Source organism: Musa acuminata, chromosome BXJ1-9 (assembly GCF_036884655.1).
Source record: "Musa acuminata AAA Group cultivar baxijiao chromosome BXJ1-9, Cavendish_Baxijiao_AAA, whole genome shotgun sequence".
In the NCBI taxonomy this organism is placed as follows: domain Eukaryota; kingdom Viridiplantae; phylum Streptophyta; class Magnoliopsida; order Zingiberales; family Musaceae; genus Musa; species Musa acuminata.
The window spans coordinates 22630383-22657589 of NC_088335.1; the positions used below are offsets into that span (position 1 = coordinate 22630383).

General features: G+C 34.3%; 2 protein-coding genes across 7 annotated transcripts in view; both read right to left on the reverse strand.

Moving 5' to 3' along the window:
* The window catches only part of LOC135584307 (helicase-like transcription factor CHR28), a 29865-nt gene extending 19779 nt beyond the window's left edge, over window positions 1-10086 (reverse strand). The window contains exons 1-4 of one of the 6 annotated variants that reach the window (XM_065083436.1): window positions 9640-10085; window positions 8137-8215; window positions 7499-7999; window positions 6441-7393 (exon numbers count right to left, since the gene is read on the reverse strand). In XM_065083436.1, the coding sequence (XP_064939508.1) occupies window positions 6441-7393; window positions 7499-7999; window positions 8137-8215; window positions 9640-9783 (1677 nt within the window). In that variant the 5' untranslated portion in view covers window positions 9784-10085. Of the gene's footprint in view, window positions 1-6440; window positions 7394-7472; window positions 8000-8136; window positions 8216-9639 lie in introns of those variants that run through there. The other 5 variants (XM_065083435.1, XM_065083434.1, XM_065083438.1 and 2 more) reach the window with 5 other exon arrangements.
* Window positions 10087-17832: 7746 nt separating this feature from the next.
* LOC135594094 (BTB/POZ domain-containing protein At5g03250-like) lies at window positions 17833-25268 on the reverse strand. Its single transcript, XM_065084512.1, has 4 exons — window positions 24995-25268; window positions 22785-22854; window positions 19424-20662; window positions 17833-18282 (listed from the first exon to the last, which is right to left on the reverse strand). The coding sequence occupies exons 1-4, from the start codon at window positions 25051-25053 to the stop codon at window positions 17833-17835; spliced, it is 1818 nt and encodes a 605-aa protein (XP_064940584.1). The 5' UTR covers window positions 25054-25268.
* Window positions 25269-27207: the final 1939 nt, after the last annotated feature.

Below are 27207 nucleotides of genomic sequence, written 5' to 3' on the forward strand. Positions count from 1 at the left end.
GCCTTGTACATGAAGAGGACAGTGGAGAATTGTCTCTACTTGAAGCAGAGTCTGTATATGCTTCGGATGATTGAAGGTATATCTATACTCTCGCATCTTGATAAGTTTGATTCTTTGGTTATGGATTTGGAGAATATAGATGCAAAAATTGATGATGAGGATAAGGCTTTGTTACTCTTGTGTTCTCTTCCCCAATCTTTTAAGCATTTCCGTGATACTTTGATTTATGGAAAAGAAATAGTTTTGTATCAAGAAATTAATTCTGCACTGAAATCTAAGGAGCAGATAGACAGGAATATCACTGGGGAAAGTAGAAAGAATCAGGCTGAGGGTCTGGTTGTTAGGGGGAGAATGGATAAAAGAGAATTTGACAGTAGTAGATCTAAATCTAGATCTAAATCCAGACATAGAAATTTGGAATGCAGATATTGTCATAAAATGGGGCACATTAAATCTGATTGTTTTAAATTGAAAAATAAATTAAAGCAAAAGGAAAAATTTGTTGAAAAAACTACTGAATCCGCTGAAGTTAGTATAGCAACTGATGAGATTGTTGGAAATATTTTTTCTGCTATTGATGACAGGACGAGGTCTAAAAATGAATGGATTTTAGATTTAGGTTGTTCTTATCACATGTGTCCCAATAGGGATTTGTTTTCCACATATGAATCTTGTAATGGTAGAATTGTTTTGATGGGCAATAATGCCGCATGTGATGTTGGTAGAGGAACAATCCGAATTAAAATGCATGATGGTATTGTGAGGACGCTCACTAATGTTAGACATGTTCCTGATTTAAAAAAGAATCTCATCTCTTTAGGCACCCTAGAGGCCCTTGGGTGTAAATACACAGCTGAAGGTGGAGTTATGAAAGTTTCTAGAAGTGCTCTTATTGTTATGAAAGCTTGTAGGTCTGGTAGCTTGTATATTCTGCAGGGAACTACTGTCACAGGTTCGGTTGCAGTTTCGTCGTCATCATTGTCTGATTTTGACATCACCAAATTATGGCATATGCGTTTGGGTCATATGAGCGAAAAAGGTTTGAGCATATTGAGCAAAAGGGGTCTACTTTGCGGACAGAGTATTGGGCCACTTGATTTTTGTGAACACTGCATTTTTGGAAAGCAGAAAAGAGTCAACTTCACTTCTCCAGCAGTTCACAAAACGAAAGGTACTCTTGACAATATTCAGTCAGACCTTTGGGGTCCAGCTCATGTTCAATCTAAGGGTGGTGCCAGGTATATGTTGACTTTCATTGACGATTATTCCAGAAAAGTTTGGGTTTATTTTCTGAAGCATAAAAATGATGTTTTTCTAACATTTAAACAATGGAAGGCTTTGATTGAGAAGCAAACAGGTAAACAGATTAAGCGGCTTCGAACAGATAATGGCATGAAATTTTGTGAAGGTGATTTTGAAGAATTCTGCAAAAATGAAGGAATCGTTCGGCATCGCACTGTTAGGATGACGCCTCAGCAAAATGGTGTGGCCGAACGTATGAACAGAACACTCTTGGAGAGAGCGAGGTGTATGATCTCAAATGCAGGGTTGACAAAGGACTTTTGGGCAGAGGCGATTAATATGGCCTGTTACGTTGTCAACCGCGCTCCTTCTGCAGCACTTGACTTTAAAACTCCGGAGGAAGTTTGGTCAGGTACTCCTGCTGATTATTCTGATTTAAAAATTTTTGGGTGTCCAGCATACATGCATGTAAATGAAGGAAAATTAGAGCCTCGGGCTAAAAAGTGTATTTTCCTTGGGTATGCTTCTGGGGTGAAAGGATACAGATTATGGTATTCTGATCCTAAATCCCCAAAATTTATAATCAGTAGAGATGTTACTTTTGATGAATTGTTTATGTTATCTTCCAAAGAGGATTCTACTAGTTATACAAATGATAGTGCGCAGAAGCAGGTGGAGCTTGAGATTGGTAGTTCAGATTCTTTTAAGTCGAACTCTTCTACTCAAAGAATGCCAGTAGGTGGTCCCGAGTCTACTAACGCAGATGATCCAGAGGAAGAGCAATATTCCATAGCCAAGGATAGACCACGGAGAGAAATTCGACCACCACAAAGATATGCAAATTTGGTTGCATATGCTTTGTCTGTTGCAGAAGAGACAAGTGAAGTTGGTGAGCCTACTTCCTACTCAGATACAGTTTCTTGTGATAATTCCGCTAAGTAATTGATTGCAATGAATGAAGAAATTGAGTCTTTCCATCGGAATAGAACTTGGGATCTTGTGAAGCCGCCTTCGAGTAAGAAAATTGTTCGATGCAAATGGGATACCATGGCTAAGGGAAAAGTCCTTGTTCAGAAAATTCATACGAAGGACAATCTAGCTGATATGTTTACGAAGCCTCTTCCGGTTTACAAGTTCAAGCAGTGCTTGGACTTGGTTGGTGTTCATTGTTGGTGATTGCCCGTTGGGGCTTTTATGAAGAAGGTGGAGCAAGTTTTGTTGGAACATGTCAAGGTGGAGATTTGTTAGTTTGGCAAGTCCCATAGTCCCACATCGGGAAAATCAGACTTGTTGTCTCATCTTGGAACTATAAATAAGGGCCTAGGCTTTGAAGTCAGATGCACCACAAGAAAAACCTAAGTGTTTGCTTTGGTTTAAGTCCATACTCAGTTTAAGTCCATACTCGGGAAAATCAAGTTTTGTTGGAACATGTCAAGGTGGAGATTTGTTAGTTTGGCAAGTCCCATAGTCCCACATCGGGAAAATCAGACTTGTTGTCTCGTCTTGGAACTATAAATAAGGGCCTAGGCTTTGAAGTCAGATGCACCACAAGAAAAACCTAAGTGTTTGCTTTGGTTTAAGTCCATACTCAGTTAAATAGTTTGGACTTATAGTTTGGTTTTTCTTGTTTAGTATTTTCGGGTGTTTTATGACCTAGGAACATCTTCCTAAGGCATTTGTAATTATCCCTCTTTTGCAGTAGTAATTTGCTCCTCTTTCGTCCGTGGATGTAGGTCAAAGTCAATTGACCGAACCACGTATATCTGGTGTTCTGGTGTTCTTGTCTCGCTTTTATCTTTTCGTTTTATTGTCTTGTTGGGTTGTCAAAATTACCTTGTGGTAAATTTCCTGGGGCTAGCTCTAACAATATATATATATATAATTATTTATTTATTTATTTATTTATATTTATATATAAATATTTTAGAAAAAGGCGACGTTCGGCGACGTCGCAGAGGCGACACAATGTCGCCTTTTTCTGATTATATATATATTTTTTTATTTATTTATTTATTTATTTATTTATTTATTTATTTATTTATGTATATTTACATATATTTATATATTTAAATAAACGAGGCGACGTCACCCCGCATGGGGAAGGAAAAGGCGACGTCGCCGAGGCGATGCGACGTTGCCTTTTAAATTATATATATATATATATAAAAGCCAGGGAGAAGAGAGAGGCGACGTCACCGAGTTTTATATATATATATATATATATATATATATATATATATATATATATATATATATATATATATATATATATATATACCAAGCAGTATACCGAACGGTATATCGCTCGGTATATAATTTCATACCGTAACGAACGAATATCGAAACTCCGGTACGGTACGAAATTGCAGACCTTGCCTTATAGTTCTAATACTAAAAATTACATTATCATACATATCTTTAATTACATTAACATAACTAGTAGATATACCTTTTTTTCTAAAATCTACCATAATAAATCTCTAATAACCCTATCATAGGCTTTCTCTAAGTCAATAAAAACGATATGTAAATATTTTCTTTTCATCTTATACTTTTTCATTAATTGTTTTAATAAATAAATAGCTTCTATAGTTAATCTTTCAAGCATAAAACCAAATTGATTTTCAGAGTTATTTGTTTCAAGCTTTATCCTACTTTTGATAACTCTTTCCCAAATTTTCATAGTATGACTCATGATTTTAATTCCTCTACAATTAGAATAATTTTGTATATCACCCTTACTTTTGTAAATTAGTATTAAAAAATTCTTTCTCCATCCCCTAAACTAGACCTCAATAGGGATGTCATCAGTCTCCACACTCTTAGCTATTTTCATCTTCTTTATTGTCTTTTACTTTATTAGCTCCAATTTTATAAATAAATCTATGATTATTAAATCTACCACTATTATTTAACATTAAATCTAAGTCCTACGTGAGATATTTATAAGATAATTTATAAAAATAATTTTTTTATATTTTCTTAATCTCGCTATCAATAACAAATATTCTTTGATCTTGGTCTTTAAGATATCTAATATTACCTAAATCCTTACACTTTCTTTCCCTAACCTTAGCAATTTGATATATATCTTTTTCACCATATTTGATATCTAATTTATTATAAAAATTATCATAAGCTTTATATCTTGCTATACTAACTACTATTTTAGTCTCTTTTTTATATTCTTTATATCTTTTAAATTTTTTTTAATTTTTATAATTGTGTCAATCATTAAAACATGATCTTTCAATAAAAATTATTTTTTAAACTTCCTCGCACCACCACTAGCTTTCTCTTAAGGTTACACCTCTACCTTTAGTTTCACCAATTCGATACATATCTTCTTCACTATCTTTGGTACCTAATTTATTATAAAAATTATGATAAGTTTTATATCTTGCCATACTAACCGCTATGTTAGTCTCTTTTTTAGATTCTTTATATCTTTTAATTATTTTCTATTTTTTATAATTATGTCAATTGCTAAAACATGATTAGTAAAAAATATTTTTTTGAACTTCTTCGCACCACAACTAGCTCTCTCTTAAGGTTACGTCTTTACCTTTAATTTCACTAAGAATGTCCTCTGTTAAGCTCCTAGTCTTATTTGTTATCATAGTCCAAATAATATTAATATTATCCCATCTATGTTCCAAGTCACCTCCATTTCCATCTTATTCTTAAAAGTGTTTGCATTATCATCTTTAAAATTCCACCATCTAGTCCTAGTAATTTTTACTACTATATTTTTCTTCCTCCATTTTCTATAGTAAATATCTAACGCCATCAATCTATATTGATTCGACAAACCTTCGCTAGGTATAACTTTACAATTTCTTATAAATAACTTTATCAACTTTTTTAATAAGAAAAAAGTCTACTTGACTACAACTATGACTACTCTTATAAGTAATTAAAAGTTATCACTCATCTTAAAGTGAGTATTTACAATTATACGATCATACGAAGTTGTAAAATCCAAAATCATACCACTATCTTCATTTTTCTCCCCATAACCAAACCCCCATGCACCCCTTTATATTCCTTATATGTTTTCCCTACATGACTATTCAAATCTCCTCCATTTTTAAGTTCTTCGATTATAGGCGTTCCTTGAGTAATATCATCTAAGTTTTCCTAAAATTCTCTTTTTGTTTGATTATCTATTCCGACTTGAAGGCAAAAGAACTAATAACATTCAAAATATCTTATCCTTCCACAAATTTTAGAACTATAATTCTATCCGCAACTCCTTTTACATCTACAATATTATTCTTAAGATCCTTATCAACAACAATTCCTACATCATTTTTGTGTTTAACTTTTCCAGTATACCAAAATTTAAATCTAGTATTATCAATCTCTGTAGATTTTTTCCTTACCCACTTAGTCTCTTATAAGCAAATAATATTTATTCTTCTTCTTATTATAGTGTCCACCAATCCTAATCCTTTCCCTAAAAATGTTCTTATATTCCAAGTTGCTAATCCAACTCTCTATTATTGGACTAACTTCTTTACTCCCATTGGCCCAAGACAATAAGAGAATCCTTGCCTACTTGGCACCCCATCTGAGCACCGATATGATAGGTCGCTTCCAGGCAACCTCATAGCCCACCATTGATAAAACAAAAAGAAATGGAAAATAGTGGTTTAGTTCAAAATTTTTAAAAGTTTGTTGAAACAAACAAAAAATGTTTGTTTCAACTAACTTCTAAATATTTAGAACTAAATTGTTTTCCATCTCTTTTTGTTTCATCAATTGCTTTATCTGTCTCCACATTAAATAAATATCAAAAAAATCCTACAGAGTTGTAACACACACTTGTTAACGAGAAAAAGCCAGCAATATTTGAAGCAATGGTATACAAATTATAAATCACATTTGGACAATGTTGCCCTCCATTAAAAAAAAGCAATTAAGCAAGAAGAAAATCATGAAGCAACAATTACTAAGAGAACGATAAAAGACTAAAAAAACTTCATTTTTAATAGTAATAGCATCATACCCTTAAACTGAGTCTATCACTCGAGCAATCGTCAAGCACCAAATATTTAATATTAACATGAAGTTCATTGTCTCAAATTAAATTTTTGGTTAGTTCAAGAAAGGAAATAAATCTAAATATATGTGTCAAATACTATTAAGAGAGGAACTTATAAATTAATTATCAGCAAAGGAGAGGCAACTAGAACCTGCAATTCTAGCCAAAGAGTTAATCTCTCATCATCTGCCTTGAGCCTTGTCCCTCCCAACCTAGGCTGATATGTCTGAATATATCCAGATTGCTCTAACATTGTCTGATTTTTTATAATCACTGTTGGTGCAAGTGGGTGGGCAAAGTTGCTGACATCATCAAGAATACATATGTCAGCATCATCATCATCCACACTTATGCAGCTTACCGTAGAACTCACATTAAGAACATCATCATCACTATGCTTGAGACTGTTGTGTTGTATGTAATGAAATTCTTGCACCAGTTCTTCTCTTCCAGTATTTGTTGAAGTCTTTTGCCGCTTATTGTGTAGATTTGGATAAGAATGAGGGAACCATTTTAATGATGCATCAGTGGCAGGTATATTATCAAAGATAGAATTTCTAGTAGATGGTAGTGGAGAGGAATCTATACTAGATTCACTCTTAAGACTAACATCATCTAGATAATTCTGCTCCACACATATGTCTGGCAGTGGTTCATCAGTATCTGCCATTTGAATCAAGGACCCAACTGATGCCAATGCTTTGTCCAACTCCACTGCACTGCTTCTAGTTGAACTCTGGAATGGATATAGATGATCCTCATTTTCATTGTATATTTGTTTTATTACGTCCTTCTGATGTGACACAATTAAATGAGGGAACTGACCTTGTACTGTGTTTCTTAAACCTCTTAAGACACCATCAGTAGGAGACTCTCTATATGGCACACAGCAATTGCCATGAGCATTGTACACCATATTTGTTGCCTCAGTAGCATTCAACTTAGAAATAATGGACTTTAGAAAAGTTGAATCAACATCCATAGATGAATTAGTATATAGACATTTTTCCTCCAGAGAATTTTTCAGAGCAGCATTTCTGTCATCATAGAGCTTGCAATCAGTTAAACCAGTCTTTTCTTCTCTTGTCATAGTATTTAATGAATCTGCAAAACAAGAAGCAGAGATATTATCAGCGTAAATGTTCCTCACATGTGCAAAATTAGATTGGGAATGTTGTTCCACCTTGCAGTGCATGAATGATAACATACCATCTGCATAAGATTCATACATTTTGAACCTATTCTGCTGTGAAATTCCAGCTCTCAACTCATCAAAGTCCTTTTGATCACTGTCCGAGTACAAATCACAACCGAAGTCTACATAATGTGAGACATCTAGACCTGCTTCTTCAGCATTACCAAAGGGACAATTCGATAGATACTGCAATTGTTGACTGTTGAAGTTGCTACTTATCAAACTATCACGGGAACTTCCAACCAAATTCATTGAACTAAAATCATATTCCTGATTTGAAAATCCAAAACGACTCAAAGGATAAGCAAACATGCTTTTGGAATCAGCATGTGCTGAGACAGCACTGGTGTGACCACTCACTGGGATTAAGGGAGAGTTGGAACTTTGTTCTGATCCAAAAGAAAATCCTAAATTTGTTTCTTTTTTACAATCTGATACACCCAGAAAATTTGATGTTGTCCATTGAGAAGCAAGTGTTTCATTGAACTCTCCATGAGCTGAAGATTTTGAAAACCCTAGACATAACATTATAAGAGGAGAAGAAAGGGAATTATCATGCATGTACTGTCTTAAGACTTAGCTGGTACAGCTTAAGCACATAATACTAGTTTCCACAAAAATATAATAACACAATAGAGTACAACACAAATACCAGCATTAGGCTGAAAGGCATTAACAGGATCTGTTGGACCACCAGATTGCTTGCCTCGGTCTGAACCTTCAAAAGTAATCTGCATATTACACTTCCACGAAATTAGCATTAACCAAAATAGAATGCAAACAACTACCAAATAAACAAAAGACTAAACACATATACTCGACATGGATTATATTTGATTTAAATGCTGAAGAAAGGTTTAGACATGAGATCATTATGAATCACCAAAATAAATATGTACATACTAGGTATGTAAACTGTAAAGGCTATCCTCAGCTAGTATTTAAAAACTGTCCACTCAATGTAGTATGTTTCAGCTTGAACAGGCCAGACAAAGTCTAATTAGCTCCATATTTGAGTCTAGGTTCTATCTAGCATCAGTAAACAGAGTTGTAGCTAAGTTCAACTGCAATTTGCTTCATTACGTAGGTCAGCTCCACGCCAAAAGAGTTGGTCTTTCCAAGTTACTGTTAAAATCTTCCTAATTCTTATTCTTTGCCTCCACCTTCAACAGTAGATGTACAAAAAGATCAACTAAGATAGTAAAGTACTGAAAACCATCTGCCATCCATTAGTCTCTCACAGTTCTAGCATGTATGTTCATAGAATAAAACTAGAAACAGTATTCATTGGTTGAACTACGTCTTGTTATAATTATCAATTATCAAAAATGTCCCTCAAAGACTAAGTTCATGGAAACATTATTAAAACCATCTAAAAGACACCGATTCACCAAAGTCAAGAACAATATCCCCTTTACTAACATGTTCAGAAGGACCCAACGTCCAGAGGTTTTTTGCTCACCAATGATTAAGCAAAATAGAGGATGTTCTTCTAGGCTATAAATCTCATGCATAAGTCATTAATTTTTCGAGTTTGTAGCGCATAGCTTTAGAAAAAATCACCAAGGGCTAACGGCCAAAGCTTCTATCAAAAGCTGTATAACTAATCCCTGAAGAAACTGACCCACATGATGATGGACAATTGCTTACAGCTCATGAATAAGTTATTGATATGTACAACGTCAAAATTGAGAAAGTAGCCCAGATCTTTATCAATAATAACTAACTGTTGCAAAAAAAAAAAAAGTTAATAAAGAAAAAGAAATGTCTCAGATTGGCCATGGCAGGAGTCAACAGTGAGATCGAGGCAGGACCACCACCAATAGTCCTTTCTTTCAGATACAAAGGACCACTTGAAGCAACTAATCACCATATGATTCCATGAGTCCCAGACAGAACTGCAGAACTCTAATCACAACTACTACAACGATTCTTTTAGCTATCAAGTTAGATGCCCTTTGTTATGCCAACAACACACAGAAAACTCCCCTAACCTTTTTCCATCTACACAATAGACGACGCAGCTGATACCCAATCAAGAACACCAAGAACATCAAGATCCATCAGCAAACAGACAAAGACCAACAACTAATGGCAGGGTCATAATCGCATGCGCAAAAGAACATAATTCAGAGCGAACTGAAGGCAAACTTACCTGGGACTGGTCGTCGACCGGGTCGAAAGGCTGCTCATCGAGGAAGGCGTAGAGGCCCTCGACGCTGATCGAAAGATTGTCGTCAAGTAGAAGGGCGTCGTTGTCGCCGAGGTTATCGGACGAATTCCCCGGAGCGACGGCCATCGGCGGCGGGAGAGAAGACCCAAACCCTGATTCTGCGGTCCGGGGAGTCGCCGTCGTCGTCAATTCCGAGTCTCGACCTCGAGAAACAAATAGAACAAGAGAAAACGACGAAGAAGAGACACGGAAAGGGGTGGGGAAGAAACGTGGGGAGAAGAATCCGGAGAGATTGATGGGTCCGTGACAGAGTTTAGATAGAGAAAACAAGAACGGATACAGATATTGTTAATTGAGTCGGAATTGCATCGGTCGGGGATGGAAAGTAAACAAGAAGGAAAGCTACACTAAAATATAAAAACGGGAAAAGCGTCATGCTTATCCGTAGTCCGAAAGCGGCTCGGACTTGGATTATAAATATCGGGGCATACTTCACCGACGGCATATCCACCATCGCCAAAAATAACTTCCACGTACCCTTTCGTTCGTACTCGCTCACGTACCTGTCACGTGTCTTGTAGGGTCACTGCTCTCTTACGAGTAGTTCAAGTACTTGACGTTTCTACAAATCCGTGTCAGCGGTGATGTTTCTACGGTTTGTTTTCTCGTACTTGGCGGTGCAACTTCGAGGAATGGCGTGTCCGTGAGGTGGAACACGAGACACGAATCCGACCACTTCGGCATCAGCGTTGGCCAAGATTAAGCTGCGCCTGGCCTCATCCAATGAGAAACGATCACGAAGCGGTACCCGAAGTCTCGGTCTCCGCTCCACCGGCTTCAACTCGCAAGTTCTTTCCTTAACCTTTCCCAGCTCTCTCTCTCTCTCTCTCTCGCTTTAACGTGCATCGACGTTCATTTTACATTGAGAACGAAGTGGTTGACCTCTCTTTCCGGTGTCTTTTCGTCTCAGTTAATCGAGAAGATCAGTAGATACATGTAGAAGAATTTTTAAATTAATTTAGATATATTACATTAAATGATGTAAACGCTGTCACATAAACTCGAACATAATATCTACTAACTATACAACAGTACACTCAAGTACTAGATGTCTAAATAGAGACGATATACATAACAAGGAACTACCTGAAAGTTGACGAGAGATGTAGCTAGGCGAGTTGTGTAAATACTTGTGTGTGTGGAATCTGACATGGAGTGATCTTAGAAAGTGTTTTACTTAAAAATTGACAAGTAAATTATTGATCGTTGTCATTCTATTTGGACAGAAGTGGGCGCCGTCCGGATTGAGGGCTTAGGGCACCATGGAGGTGGCCCATGGCGTTGGTTTGAGTGCTTCTCCTCACCGCGGCCATCCGCGGTAAGGAATTGGTCGCGTTAATTTAATGACGACGCGCAACGACAATACGGCGTCGCCGGCACGGGAGCGAGGTCGTCCATCGCGGAGAGGAGGCCGTGCTAGGCAGAGATGCCACAGTGGGATACTGCGGTGAGGAAGCCACGGTAAGAGTCGGTTGCGCTTCTGCCTAAGTGGCAAAGTTGGTCCAACATCAAAGACCGTGACTTTGCCTCAAATCTGATTTTGACTCAAATTTAATTTTGAACTTGGTCAATCTGATTTTAACCTGATTTAAACCCCCCTAATTTTGACTGCTTAGATTTAATTTTGATCGAAACCCTACTTTTGACTCCTCAATTATGACTGGTTTGATTGATTGGATAATCTATCCCAATTCGTTTGGCCCAATTTGGATAATCTGATTCTTGGCTACCTAATTAAAGGTCTATTTGATTTAATCTAAATTTTTTTATAAAATTTAAAAAATCATAAATTATGGATATTTATATTTTTTCATATGATATACTTGTAAAATTTTTATTACTTGTGATTCTTAAATTCTAACTTTTTTTGGATAATTATGTAGTTATGAAAATTCACAAACATATGTTTTAAATAATAAAATAATATTTATTTTCACATAAAAATGTGATTATGGTCTTATCATGATGCTACCATTATATGGGTTTTATTGTACTGATTCAATAATTATTATCATCATTTTTTATTATTAAATATTTTTTATATAATTAGCATTAAAAATTAGTAAATATTATTTGTAACTTATATTATTAAGTTTTACTTGATTAGTAGTTTTAAAATAGCCTAAGATGATAGACTTATGTGAAATAAATTATAATAAATATTTTATCAATTATAAGATATTAAAATATAATTTATATTATATTGGTCTCGTAATCGATAAAGTGGTTTGGACTAATATATTTATAAAATTATATTAAAATACTAGTCTTAAATAATATTAAGTAAAATAATATTCATAATGATAAAAAATTTAAAATAATTATATGATGGGATAAGATATCTTTACGGTTTAGAGTTAGAGTTGTATACAAAGTTAATAATACTAATATAAGAATGGTATTAGTCCTTTATAATTATAAATATTTAAATAAACATTAGATATGTTAATATTTTTGGGAAACCTGAATACAACATCACGTGCTTAATAAAAGAATACAAAAACATAACAAATTCTAATGGGAAACTTTATCTTAGGTTATATTTTCTAACTGGACTTTCTAAGTGTTTATAATCAACTGAGTAGTAAGAACACAACAAATTCAACTAAGCATCCTATATGACCTGATTATCTAAATGTTCCACCCAATTTTGACATAAGTTCCTCCATTTTGTTCTTTCTTACTTAAATTTTATTTTTTAAAATTTAGTATCAGTTTAGATTTTTCATGTGCTTCGGTTTACGTTGCTTTAAGTTGTTTGAGAATTTAATAGTGTTAGTGAGGGAGTGGAAAAAAAATTGAAAACTAAAAATAAAATCCACGAGAGATCAACATTCTAAAACATACCAAAATTGAACATTAAATCTTACAAGACACTTGAATTATCTTCACTTAAATATGACTCCCCTTTAAATCCTTTCACATGAATATGAAAAATTTTTCTTTCAATTTTCTCTAAAATTCCTAGAGATTATGTTCAGGAGCACCCAAAGTGTCTTGACTCTCTCTTTCTTATTAAAACCTTAAGACTCAATATATATTTTAGAAATAAATCCTAATTCATAAAAAAAAATTAATTTAATTAGAACTCTCTCAACTAATTTGAATATAATTATGACTTCTAAAATACTTATCGACCCTAAAATTTTCACATTTATGAGTATTTTTTTATTTTTTGCCTCCTATAAAAATTGAATCATTGGCTTAAAGAATTCATTGCAACTATACAAACCAATCAATAACAAGCCCACCAATGAAACTTGTGTAGTTGTAATCGAATCAATAACATTACTTGATTTTGGTGAAAGACCTTCGTATTGTCAATCTTAACACCAGGATCATTTCATTCGTAATCATCTACATCATAGAAACTATAAAGATTACTTTTTATTTTCTACACCAGGAAGGAAGCTCACTATCGTAGGTATCTACCATCCATCGACATATAACATATTTCTAGTTCTTTGAGGTCTTTATTATACTTTCTTCCAAATGGTATAATCGTTCATGTAATCTTTTTTTCATTTGAACTATATAATACCAAGTAACTTTTAAAATTTTATCTTCAACCTTATAGCCAAAACATTAAGAATCTAAAAGACTCAAAGAAATTAGATTTTTCCACATCTTTGAAACATCAGTCAAATCCTTCTAAGTATATATAAATGTTTTGATATTTACTTCACTTACACCCATAACCTCCATCATAGAGTCATCATCCAAACTTAAATTACTAGTTTTCTTATCGTTTAGTGAATTAAAATAATTATTATAAGAGCAAACATGAACTATACAAATAAATTCCAAAAATCAATTCTTCTGAAAAGATACATCATTACCTTTAGAGATTATGAGGGCATTTCCATCATCATCCATCACAAAAGAGCACTCACTGATCTCTTTTTCATGTTTCCTTGAATTATATTTGATATGTTCATACTCTTTGTATCTATAGCACTGAATATTATCCAAAAACCCAACTCTTGATCTTGACTTACCACTTCAAGATCCACCCTTGTTAAAAAAATCCTCTTCGTTGACCTTCATTTTGATTAGCTGATATATCGTCATCTATATTACTGGATTTATCCTTTCTCCTAGTATCATGAGATACTGAGGCTTCTAGAGTTACTATATCCTTCTCACATAGTATCATCTCTATAAAGTTATCATAAGAGTTGTTAGTGAGCGATGTAAAGAGTAACAATGTCTTGTCTTCTTCACCAATAATCATATCAACTTTCTTCAATTGATCTAATATTCTTTTGAATATGTTCAAATGCCCTACTTTATCTTTGCATTCTTTCATCCTTAGCTTAAATAACTTCTACTTCAGATACAACTTGTTAGTTAAGCTTTTAGCTAGATAAAAACTTTTTAACTTATCCCATATGCCTCGGTGGAGTTATCATCAATAATATTATTGATAATATTACCAGTAGTGCCAAAAAATAAATAGTACTCATGCACTTTGCCTTAAACTCCTCCCAATCTTCGTTTCTCATCTTTTTTGGTTTGCTCACTCGCCCCTTTAACATTCTTACTAGGTCTTACTGAATAAAAAGATCCATCACCCTCCTCTACCATAAGATAAAACTGTTTCTTTCGTTAAATTTCTCTATAGTAAGACTAACAAAAAGAACTAATAATATTCTTATTGAATCTCTTATTACTAGATCTTTTGGGCTTTGATACTGCTTGTTGAATCTCTTGTGCATTATTTTATATAAACATAAAAAAAAATTTCTTTTAGCCCTCTCTAAAAATCCTAAAGATCATCGTCGGGAGCATCCAAAGAACTTTGACTCTTTATCTTTAACCAAAATCTTAAAACTCAAGATATAATTATAGAAATAGATTTTAATTTACTAAAGAGTTTCAATTTAACTAGGACTATCTCAACTAATTCGAATATAATTAAGACTTGTAAAGGTACTTAACAATCCTAGCAAATAGCTCAAATTGATTTAGGGAGTTGCTTGTGGACCTATGCACAATAGTTGCAGTTCTCTTGAATCCTGCAAATTATGGTTAGTAAGGCACATTATTTTGATAACCTTCCAGTTGGGATCTGCACGTATTGTTTTACTTCTCTTTCGCTTCATTTTGTGTTTCTTCTTTGCATGTTACTAAACATCAACCTCTGGTTGGTTTGTGCAAAACTTGATATCTGAATCACATGCAAATGGCGAATAAGATATTATAAGTGCCCGTTTACAATTGGATGATGTCATTATAATAATTATAGTAATTTCATTTAATAACTAACACATGGTGCATTATAGAGATCATTATAGTAGTTATTACAGATATAGAAATTACCTCTAGAAGATGCTTCATTAACTCATTAGATCAGGTTTGCACTGAACTTTTTCTGGACATTTGTTTGGAGGCAGCCCTTGTAAAGGTATTTGCTTGGAAGGCACTTTCAGAAGTAGGTTGCGGGGGATTAGATAGAAAATCGACGGTGGCAAGAATTAGGTCAAGAGGAGCATGAGCCATATTCAATGTTTTAAGGCGATTATGGTTAGAGAAGGAGCAGCAAATTACATTTTTGATAGCTATTCAGCTCAGTGAAAAATGAGTCATCATCCTAGCTTGGATTCAAAGTGGCCTTTTTGTCTTGAACATTTGTTAGAAATATATGATTCTTAGATCTAATGATTTTGGAAGCATGCACTTGAATAGCTTCTGCTTTATTAAGCAAAAAGTGATCGACTCCAGCAGCCAACCATTCATAATCCAGCACTTGTTGGTGATTCTATAGCCGCTGATGAAGCACTATGCAAGTTGCTCTTTTGAATGTCACAGGTATTCATATTTCTCTTCTTTACTTTTGTGTGTATCACTGTCATTCTTGTGCATCACATTATATATATATTTTTTAAATCAATCTAATGACTTGTTTTCATGTAATTATATGATCGTGACCTCATGCAAGATGAAGAAAATGTGGAAGAGAGTGTTAAAGAATGGAAATCATAAAAATATATTCTTTGATCTTTCATCTATGATGCAAAAGATGATGCAGTTATTTGTTTTCGATGTGATGTAGACTTTGTGATTGGATCAACTTTAATATTGACTTTTGGATAAAATGATATGGACTTTTTGGTTATTAAATATTCTGGTATGATTTTGAAATTATCAAAAATTGATAGGTTGTCAACAAAGTTATTTACTAACATTTTAGTGATATTTATCATTTCTTTTTTCATTTAATAAAAAAATTAGTGATAGATCTAAGTTATCACTAAAACTTTGGGTCGGGATGTTAGTGACGAAATCATCCATCACCAAATATTGTCATTGAAATATTAATTATTTCATCATTTTTTTTTATTTTTAATAACATAATTTGAATGTATTAACCACAAGAATAAGCCATCACTAAAATTCATAATTTAGCGATAAGTGTATCTTCTATAGTCACTACAACTTTTAACCATGGGACCTTAGGCTGATGAAAGTTGGTGATATGATAGATAGCTCACAAATGCTTTTAGTGGCAATTTTTAAATTAAAACAAACGAAACAAACATTAGGCCTACCCATCGGTCCTCAAGACATTTTCATCCTTTTCGCTTCGTTGCTAAGGCCACATATTTAAGGATAACATATAAATTCATATCAAGTGGAATGGAAACTAGTTTAAATGTTGAAGTGCCATAAGATTTTTCTTAAATAATTCTTCTGAGATAGCTATATTTTCTTTGTCTTTTCTATCTCAATGAATTTGCGTTGCTAAAATCCCAAGTCTTTCATGTCAAATTCCCTATCCTTCAAATCTTTGATTTGATCTTTGCGGGCCTATCATCAATCAATATAGAGTAGCAAAGTAACAAAATTATCATCATCAAACCTCTTGTAATAGGCATAATGGTCTGTATTGAGTCTTCTGTATCCAAGAGTAATGATGAAGGAATCAAATATTTTATACCAACACCTTGGACATTTGTAATAGACATTTGTTTAACTTATAAACCAAGTTGTCTTTTTCTTTCTCAACAAAACCCTTTAGTTGGAGCATACAAATTTCTTCTTCAAGTTCACTATCAAGAAATATAATTTTATATCTAATTACTCTATATTTAAGTCAAACACAGAACAACTATTTGAATTGTAGTAAATCAAATAATAGGAGAAAATATTTTATTAAAGTCGATAACTACTTTCTAAGCTTATCCTTTCACCACTAATCGTGTAGCTCCACTTGATTATTGCTATCTCTCTTGATTATTTTTGTATAGAGTTTCAATCTAATTATTATCCATAGAAATGCATCTGGACTACATGTAATCTCTCTCTTAGAAAGTTGATGGCTCTCCATCCTTTATTAAAAGATAGTATATAATATTGCTCAACAAAACATAATTCTTGTTCGAGTCACAAGTCACTGGTACCTTCCTACGAGTTAACTATCGTACTTCTTAAGCCTCAAATTTATACTTATTCATTGTGCTTATATGCTGTATCATTTGCATCCTTTTATACATCCTTTACGAAGGTAATATGTGATTATGGTATGATCAATAAGATCTTAAAAATAATATTACTTAACTCCATCAATATAGCCCAAGAGTATATATTTTTTGGACTTAGGATTAACGTTTTTTCTCTCCTAGACATTGAACATTACATACACAGGATTGTCATAACCTGAGTCTCTAACCATAAACCAAAATACTTAAGCAGGAATTGTTATAATGTACTCATCATACCCATATAAGTCAATCGTAGTCATTGCTCACTTACGACATTGAACTAAGTAGGATGTCACAAGGACAACAAAAAAACATATAGAGAAAAATAATTAACTCATTTACTAGTCTTTGACAGCAGGCTCGTGCACCTTTGGATGGATATATATTTATTTGGAGTAAGGAGACTACATTTGGTAAAACCCACAGCAGTGTACAGGAATGTGTGTAATGGGTAAAGCAAGTTGCACAAGAACGGAACTGTAATCGACCGATCGACCTCTTGGGAATATATAGTTTCAAGAACAACAATGTTAACGAATGAGAAACGAAGAGAAGGTTCCAAAAACTAACTGTAAATGATGCCCACCTGCAGTGTTCTATCTCTATCACGAAGCTTAATCCCACAAAGTACTCATTTACTGTTGGTTACTGAACGCGACTTGCTCCCGATACTACATTTTCGAGAGAAGATGTTCCATGAACTTTTCGGCTTCCCCAGCTTCTCGATCTCTTGCTTCATGCTCAAACATTCATTCTCAAGCTCCATAACCCGCAACCTCATGTCGTGGTGGTCATCCTCCTGTTCCTGATTGCTGTCTTCGCGAATTGCTCTACTGCTGTTCTTCTGGAGCATAAGGTTACCATGAGGAGCCTGCGAGTTCTCCATGTTGTCAGAGACAAAGAACCAGCCCGCGATCGAGGTTCGCAGGCGGAGCTGTTCGAAGAACAGAACTTGAACTACGACTCTGAGAGGGAGCCTTTCGTTCTGAGCTGCATGCGTGCAGGCTTCCAGGGAAAGCTTCTGGCAATTCATGAGTCGGCAGAGCTGCTCTTTTTCTGATTCTGTGAGCCATGGATGTGACTGAATAGGAATCCATATAAAGGATAGCAATCAAAACCCCATGAACTTCTCTAAAAAAAAAAATTACGGCATATAAACATGCACTCTCTGAAGTTATGAGGAATATATGCTTGATACCCAGTTAGTCTTGGCATGATAACACGACTGATCAAACAAGGATATGCTTGATACCCAGTTAGTCTTGGCATATTGGTTCAACTAGAGGGATCATTCAAACAAGTACAAGAATCGGTAAGCAAAAAAAAAATTGCAAAGATAGTTCTATATTATTATTATTATTATTATTAAGATTATTTGTAAAGATAGTTCTATAACACGATAGTTATCAAATAAGGATATGCTTGATACCCAGTTATTCTTGGCACACTGGTTCAACTAGAGGGATGATCATTCAAACAAGTACAAGAATCGAAAAGCAAAAAAAAATTTACAAAGATAGTTCTATATTATTATTATTATTATTATTATTATTTGCAAAGATAGTTCTATAACACAACAGTGATCAAACAAGGATATGCTTGATACCCAATTGTTCTTGGCATACTAGTTCAACTAGAGGGATCATTCAAACAAGTAGGGCAGCAAAAAAAAAAAATTTGCAAAGATAGTTCTATAACACGACAGTGATCAAACAAGAATATGCTTGATACCCAGTTGTTCTTGGCATACTGGTTCAACTAGAGGGATCATTCAAACAAGTACAAGAATCGGGAAGCAAAAAATAAAATAAAATGCAAAGATAGTTCTATATTAATAATAATAATAATATTATTATTATTATTATTTATGTTTCGTGATTCTGTTTTATTTTTCTGCTTTTCATGTTTTTTCTCTGTATCCTGTTTCGTGATTTATATTGAAATGAATTCTGACAGATTTCCTCTCCAACTTTGTGAAAAAAATAATAAAAAACATTATCTCTTTATGATAAGTTATATAAGTATATTTTTATCCTCCTCATGCTCTTTGTTCTTTAACAAGTTACAGAAACTTGTCTCTATTAGCACGTTATCCCAGTGGTTAGTGAACAATTAATAAGTCTCACGTTCAAATCCATACGAAAACATTCATAACATATAATGAATAAAAAGAGAAAAAGAGAAAAACAAACATAGAAGAAAGCAGAAGATAGATCGATTACCTTTAGGTAAATGTCAATAGCTCTGTAGATACCATCATCCAAAGGCCTGGCGTAATCAGGAATGACAGCAGCAAGTGACTGGAACTTAGGCAGCTTCAGATTAGCGTCTCCTGCAACTTCTGCAAGATATCCATCCACAAGTTTTGCTACCATGGTCAATGGGGTCAACAAGGGAGACGAGGCTGCCAATTGCCCCTCATCGACAATGGCTGGAGAAGTGGCGACCGATGACTGGTCGATCATCATGAAGTGATCGACAATTCGCTGGACGCAGTCAATGTCATAGAGAGTTTCCACTGAATAGCCCAGGTTCGGTATTAGAATATCCTCCAGTGCAGCTTCATCCAATTGGGTTCCTATTCTCCGCTCCAAATTCTCCTTGCAGGAAGGACCAGCACGTAAGATCATCGCAGTGCGAAGCATGCCGAGAAGGAACTTTGTAGAAGTCACACCCTTCTTCATGGGCAGGAGGTCCACAATCTCTTCAAGAAAGACCCTCTGGTCGCTTTCTGACGGTGCTGAAACCGACGTACCGGGAGGGATACGAGTAGTGCCATCGAGGAAGCTCAAGTTTCTACTCAGGCCAGGCAGGAACCTTTTAGCATAGAACATGAGGGCTCCGGCAACGTTTTCTGGCTTCATGCCGTTGGCCTCCACAGCCAGGATGAGTCTCTTAAACAAAGGCAGACTGAGGAATGATACATCTTCGTACCACCAATCTGCAATCCCCGACCTTGGTGTCTCTCCTACAGCGACTATTCCGTTCCAAAGAATACTACTACTCCCTTCTGGGCTCTTGGAGGTGGTACTGTGGCCGACCATGGGCCAACTGAAAAGACTTGGGTCAGCACAAGCTTTGGATGCAAGAGAGTTGATGCATCTTGAGACAATATGCAGCTCTTCTGCATGAGGAAGAACACTCTCGCATGCTTCAAGGGCTTTCACCGAGTCTTTCCAGCTGCCAAATACTTGGTTAACCAGGAAGTTCTCGGTCTGCATTATGAGGTTCCCTCCCACATAATCTTCCGTCATAAGCAGGTGCTCAGCAGCACATCGCAGTGACACTACATTGAGAGCATTCAGCTCTATCTTGATATCGTAACAAAACTTGGCTACCAGCTCGAAAGCCTTGGCACCCCCAGGAATATCATGAAGCTGGAGAACACAATCTTTTCCCTCCTCGCTGCGGAATTCACTCATCATTTTCCCCAAAAGCCCGCTCCTGTTAAGCAGTGGGAACTGCACAATGAAACAAAAGATTTAGGACAGCAAAGCAGCTTTATAAATCAACTATAAATATCGATGTAAAGTGAAAAAGCAACTATTTTATACATATATATATATATACATACATATATATATATACATACATATATATATATACATACATACATATATATACATACATACATATATATACATACATACATATATATACATACATACATACATATATATACATACATACATATATATATATACATACATATAAATATATACATACATATATATATATATACATATATATACATATATATACATATATATATATACACACACACATATATATATATATATATATACATATATATATATATACATATATATATATATATATACATATATATATACATATACATATATATATATATACATATATATATATATATACATATATATATATATATACATATATATATATATATATATACATATATATATATATATATATATTATAGGGGTGTGAGGATCTCACACTCTATAGGCTTTCCTTTCAATTTATAAAGGAGTCTTTTTCATATTTTTTAATTACAATATGATAATAACATGGATGAAATTAAGCTCTTTTGGGCAAACTTATTTCATTCAGAGGGTGAAATAAATATAAGAAAAAGGAGAAAAGAAGTAATAAATGAGGGAGGAAATTAGAAGCAAGGAACATTGATTCTCTTTTTTTTTATTCTCTCTCTTCTCTTTATGCTTATGGGAGTTTAACAGGACTAACAAATCCACAAAAGTAGAATGGCAGTGTTCTTACAGAAGCTCCTGATTGATATATAGATTGTTCCAATAAATAATACGAATAGACTCGAGATCAACACATGAAACATGCATCAAATAGACTCGAGACTCATGCATAGGACCAGCTTCAACGCCCCTCATCTAAAAGATTAGCTAATACATATGGTTGGGTTTATCATTAATATTCTAACATTAACAACCCTTCACAAAAATTATCTCTAGCTCAATGTACAAAATATTATAGGTTTGAAATGTATGCATGTATGCCTATACTAAACAAGCCTAGATGTTCTTATACTGATATGAGCATCAATATCATAAGCAAACTTAATTAGATGCAGGTGTTACTCATGCCCTCGGATAATTTAAAGTCCTCAAACACTTGTATAGAAGTAAGTATCTGACAAGTAAAATAAATAAAATGTATCTGGCAAGTTCTAGTGTCCAACACCAACCTGACATGGACCAAGCATTTTAATATTTCCATCCTCACAAAAATGTGATTGCACACTATCACTGGAAAAAGACCATTTTACGTTTTACTAAGGGCAAGCACAAATCTCAGATGTCCAGCAAGAAACAAAAAGGGATTAGTCACAGTCCTCTAGTAAAACAAATTTTAATGTAGAGAATCAAATGTGTGAATCAAACATACCGTAATAACACGTTCTAGCAGAGGGAATTTCTTAAAAAAGGCAATTTGAAAAGGAAAACAGCCAGAAACTGTAACAAATGGATGGCAAGAGAAAGGTAAACTGGAACAGACCATCGAATGCCTTGGTTGGATTGGAAGCTGAAAGCTTTCTATGTGGAAGTAAGTACAACAAAATGAGATAAGATGGTAAAACCTTGTAGATGAATGAATATAGGATTCTGCCAAACTAGGTAATCATTCATGTAATACCGGGGAGTTTACAGACCTACTGATACTGTTTTCTCTGAGGCTAATTAAAATCTAATACTCATAATGCAAGTTAACAATGTTTGGAACATCTGGTCTTCATTGAGAAAAAAAAGAAATTTACGTCTCTGTTCAGAATGGGAGGCTGATAGCAAATGATCTGCGAATGCATTATTCCTTACGTAAGCTAAATGAGTGTGTGTGTGTGTGTATATATATATATATATATATATATATATATATATATATATATATATATATATATATATATATATATATATATATATATAAAGGCCAGAGCACTCGGATATGAATAGTGAAGATTGGAATTTTCCTTTGAATTAACAACAAAATGAACATCTTGTTCTTTACAATATGTTTAACTACACATATTTAGGGCATTAGACACCAGCTGAAGGACAGAAGGGAAAAACCTGCCTTATGGAGATTGAAGGACATCTCTCCTACTTCAATGACGACATCACTTGCAAGCTCCGTTAAGCATCTCCTGCGGAGAAGAAAAGTTGAAGATCAAATCTATTTTCAGCTATATTCAAAGTTGTATCAATTTAGCCTTAAGGTCTCTTTGCTACATTTTAAAAGGCATTTATAGATGGTGTACAATTTTTTTTCCTGGCCAGTATTTCTTTGAGCACGCATGTATGTGTTGGCACTTAAAACTTTGAAAGCACACACACTTGGTTACTTGTTAGCAACAACATAGACAAACATGCAAAGGAATGATATTATTATATATTGCATGAGCCTGCAGTCAGATATATTTGTGCTTTGTTGCAATAGAAAATGTGAGACAGGATCACGTTGTCCTTTCCATAATGAAGTGGAGGACTCTTGTTATTCATAAATGGAAACTCATTTTATCCATTAGGCTCAGATAATCTGTAAATTTTGGGGATAGTTGAAGGAAAGTCATTTTCAGTTACTTCAAAAGCTATAATAATAATAATATGGGACATGTAGCTGATGAAAACTGTACAAATGTAAGGCATCTTCAAGAAGATGATATGGTCCTCCGATCTCTAGTAAATGCTGCTCAGCATGAATCCTAGAAGATGATATAGTCCTCCGATCTCTAGTAAATGCTGCTCAGCATGAATCCTAGATACGTGTGTTAATCTGAAATTAATAACCATGATCAGATAGATTGCCTTGGGCAACTGTACCATTCATTCTTTATGACCTTGTTAGCTTTTTGAATTATCCAGTGTGACTTGTAAATCATTCGGTCATGAATGTTCTCTTTTTCTCAGAGACAAGTGTTTTCCTCAAGTGTTATGTGACAATAAAATGATGCATCCTTTTTTACAACTCTGAAAGAAAGAAAGAAATAAATAAATACAATTCACTTGATTTATCTTGGAAAAGGAGAATCCAAGAACTGCACTACAATTTGCCTAGAAACAAACGTTATCTTTGCAATCAACTTCTGATGGAATATAAAAGCATTTGATGTGTATACGAACCCCATCTTCTAAAATGCTTTAGATCAGTTCATCGGACCTTTTCACTAGCTGGATTGAAGCATAATAAGCCACCTTTTAATCCTATAGAATTTATGAATGCCAAACAAGAAGAAGAAAATTCGGACATTTCGTTGGTTTCCAAACTAACCAGTAGAGCATCTAATAATAATAATAATAATAATAATAATAATAATAATAATAATAATAATAATAATAATAATAATAATAATAATAATAATAATAATAATAATAATAATAATAATAATAATAATAATAATAATAATAATAATAATAATAATAATAATAATAATAATAATAATAATAATAATAATAATAATAATAATAATAATAATAATAATAATAATAATAATAATAATAATAATAATAATAATAATAATAATAATAATAATAATAATAATAATAATAATAATAATAATAATAATAATAATAATAATAATAATAATAATAATAATAATAATAATAATAATAATAATAATAATAATAATAATAATAATAATAATAATAATAATAATAATAATAATAATAATAATAATAATAATAATAATAATAATAATAATAATAATAATAATAATAATAATAATAATAATAATAATAATAATAATAATAATAATAATAGTTGCTTCTTATATTTTTCTGGTGGAATTTAATATGGCAGTATTCTGAAAGTACCCATTTTAATTGTGCTTCCGGAGCTCAGGTTTTGAAACTTGCAGAATGGTAGCTTCTTCGGTATAATATATATTGATTAACATGAATCAATAATTTACTTTATGCAGCATAAATTGACAGAAAGCTCTATGACGATCTTGTATCTTATCATCATGACATCGGTACAAACGAAAGCTCTGTGCCAATCCCAATTCAGATACCATGCTGTCATTGTATATAAGCATGGACCTGCACAAGCTATGAACGCAATGACAGTATGGCTCGATTTCTGCGTCTTTGGTGATGATATATTAGAAAACTAAAAAACAGCATATCAGGAGATATGACTTGTAAAAATAGAAGAAAATTCAAGATTGATATGCTTTCAAACAGAAATATTTAATCACTTGTCGGAACAAAAGCAACAAAAATACGACGAATGAGAAGGCAATAACCACAATTCTTTCAACAGCTGGGGATGGAAGGGAAGCATACCATGTTTGGCCTTCAAGCTGGAAGGCTTCTGCCTTGGAACCCAGCTTCATGGTGGCCATCACTGGCCCCCGTTTCTTCCTCTCCTTCGCTGAAAACCTGCAACTTATGTTGGGAAATTTACTGTGGAAGAAGGGCACAGCAGGGGTTGGTTATCAATCTGGCTGGTGTGCACCAGACAAGAGAAAAAGCTAAATGAAAAGAAGAAGAAGAAGAAAAAAAAAAGTAAGAGCAAAAAAGAAAATTTGTGTGATATATATTAGAGCCGAAAGGTCTCGGAAAATAATGCTATCGGGCCCTCTTTAACGTGCTGCTTCTGCGGAAAGAGTTGAGGGATGAGTCCGAGTCTAATGGAGGAGCAGCTAACAAACCGATCTCCAATAAATCCTCGATGGATTGCAACGGCATTCCCGTTTACGGAGTCAGTCATAAGTTTCCTGCTTGAGGAGGGAGATTCATCTACAAGTTTTATCTTCCTCAACCATGGCATTCGTGCTATCATCTACATTTGATTTGATGGAGATTGGAGTGGGGATCCCTCCGTTCATCCATTTCCCCCACATCGAAACGTTACGCTTGTATTATTATTGTGGAGTCCAACTCGACCACAAACAGACAGAAACGAGTAGAAACATTCGAGGGCCAAAATGGTGGTCGGGATAGCACAAATACTAATTTCATTTGTTTTGTGGATATTCATTCATATGCCATTCGATCTTATGGGATAAATTGATCATTAATTAACTGCTCTATATATACATTCATGTGAGAGTTGATGTGCTTCAAAATTTACAAGTAGACTCCTTATGTCCTCCTCACGACAATGACTTTTAGAGTTCAATTCAACATGGATAAATTTGAAGTCTTCAGCCACAACAACTTCACAAAACAGAGAGAGAGAGAGAGAGAGAGAGAGAGAGAGAGAGAGAGGCCTGTATCTATCAAAAATAGGGTTACTAGTATCAACCCTATTTTTTATACTAGTATCAACCACTACGTAAAGATAAAACCTAGGATTGAGCTTTACGTAAGATAAAACCTACCCACTCTCCTGCAAATGAACCATTAGGATTGAGCTTTACCCATTAGGATTGAGCGTTACTAGTATCAAACACTACGTAAGATAAAACCTACCCACTCTCCTGCAAATGAACCATTAGGATTGAGCTTTACCCAATCACCGCAAGATGATGCACCCTACCTAATCTGTCTAATCTGCTAGAGGACAATTCCTTGATTAACGCCATCACGTCGTTTGACATTGTCACTAGCTAACACCAATGCAATTACCTTATATGAAAGATATTAAAAACATATATCTTACTCTATTTAAAAATAAGTCTCATTTCGAGCTCTCCATAGCAATCATAATTGAGTAGCAATAACAACACTAAAAATCAAACCAGCCTTGTCCATCAACTATCCTCCCTCGTTTACATATTCCCAATTTGTTGTTTAGGATCGGAGCGACACTAACCAGAGGGGTAAATTAGTGTAGCGGATTGAAACTTATAAGTTTAAAATAAATTTCATAAATATGTAAAGATTCTAATTCGACGAAGGATGACTTAGTAAAAATACCTCGAGTAAAGGAAGGAGATAAAAATAAAAAATTTACTGCTAAGTAAATAAATGTTTCAGAAAGTTAAACACTCACACATTCAAGGAACACCGCAATTTAAAGTGGTTCGGTCAAATGACCTACATCCACTTACGAAGCCTTCTTCGATGAGGCTCCCAACTTCCACTAGCAAATCACTTTGAAGGGGAAGGACCAAATATCCCTCTTACAATCTTTTTACAAGTGGTTCACACTCTTACAGATTTTTCAAAGAGAAAGAGGGAGGTAAACACTTAAGCTATTGAAAACAAGACTTTGCTAAAGCTTTTTCTCAATTTCTAACTTCTCAAAAAGTTGTATTCTCTGCTGAGAATTGAGGGGTATTTATAGACCCCAAGAGGATTCAAATTTGAGCTCCAAAATTTGAATTCCTTTTGGGTTCCCGGAGCTGGCGGTGCCACCACCTTTAGTGGTAGTGCCACCGCCTGTCAATGTCATATTGACCGTTTACTGGCGGTGCCACCGCCCGATCTTTCGGGTGCTGGGCGGTGTCACCGCCCAGTCCGATAGTACCACCACCCGATCCTTCAGGTTCTGGGCGGTGCCATCGCCTAGTCTGGCGGTGCCACCGCCTAGACTATTTCAGCTCACTAGT

What these genes read in the sequence shown, in the direction of transcription:
- LOC135594094 (XM_065084512.1), bottom strand. Translation starts at nt 25,053, where the DNA reads ATGGCCACCATGAAGCTGGGTTCCAAGGCAGAAGCCTTCCAGCTTGAA. An exon ending in TGTCCTTCAATCTCCATAAG is followed by an intron (nt 20,663 to 22,784) that starts GCAGGTTTTTCC and finishes TTCATTGTGCAG; the next exon opens with TTCCCACTGCTTAACAGGAG. An exon ending in CTATTGACATTTACCTAAAG is followed by an intron (nt 18,283 to 19,423) that starts GTAATCGATCTA and finishes ATTCCTATTCAG; the next exon opens with TCACATCCATGGCTCACAGA.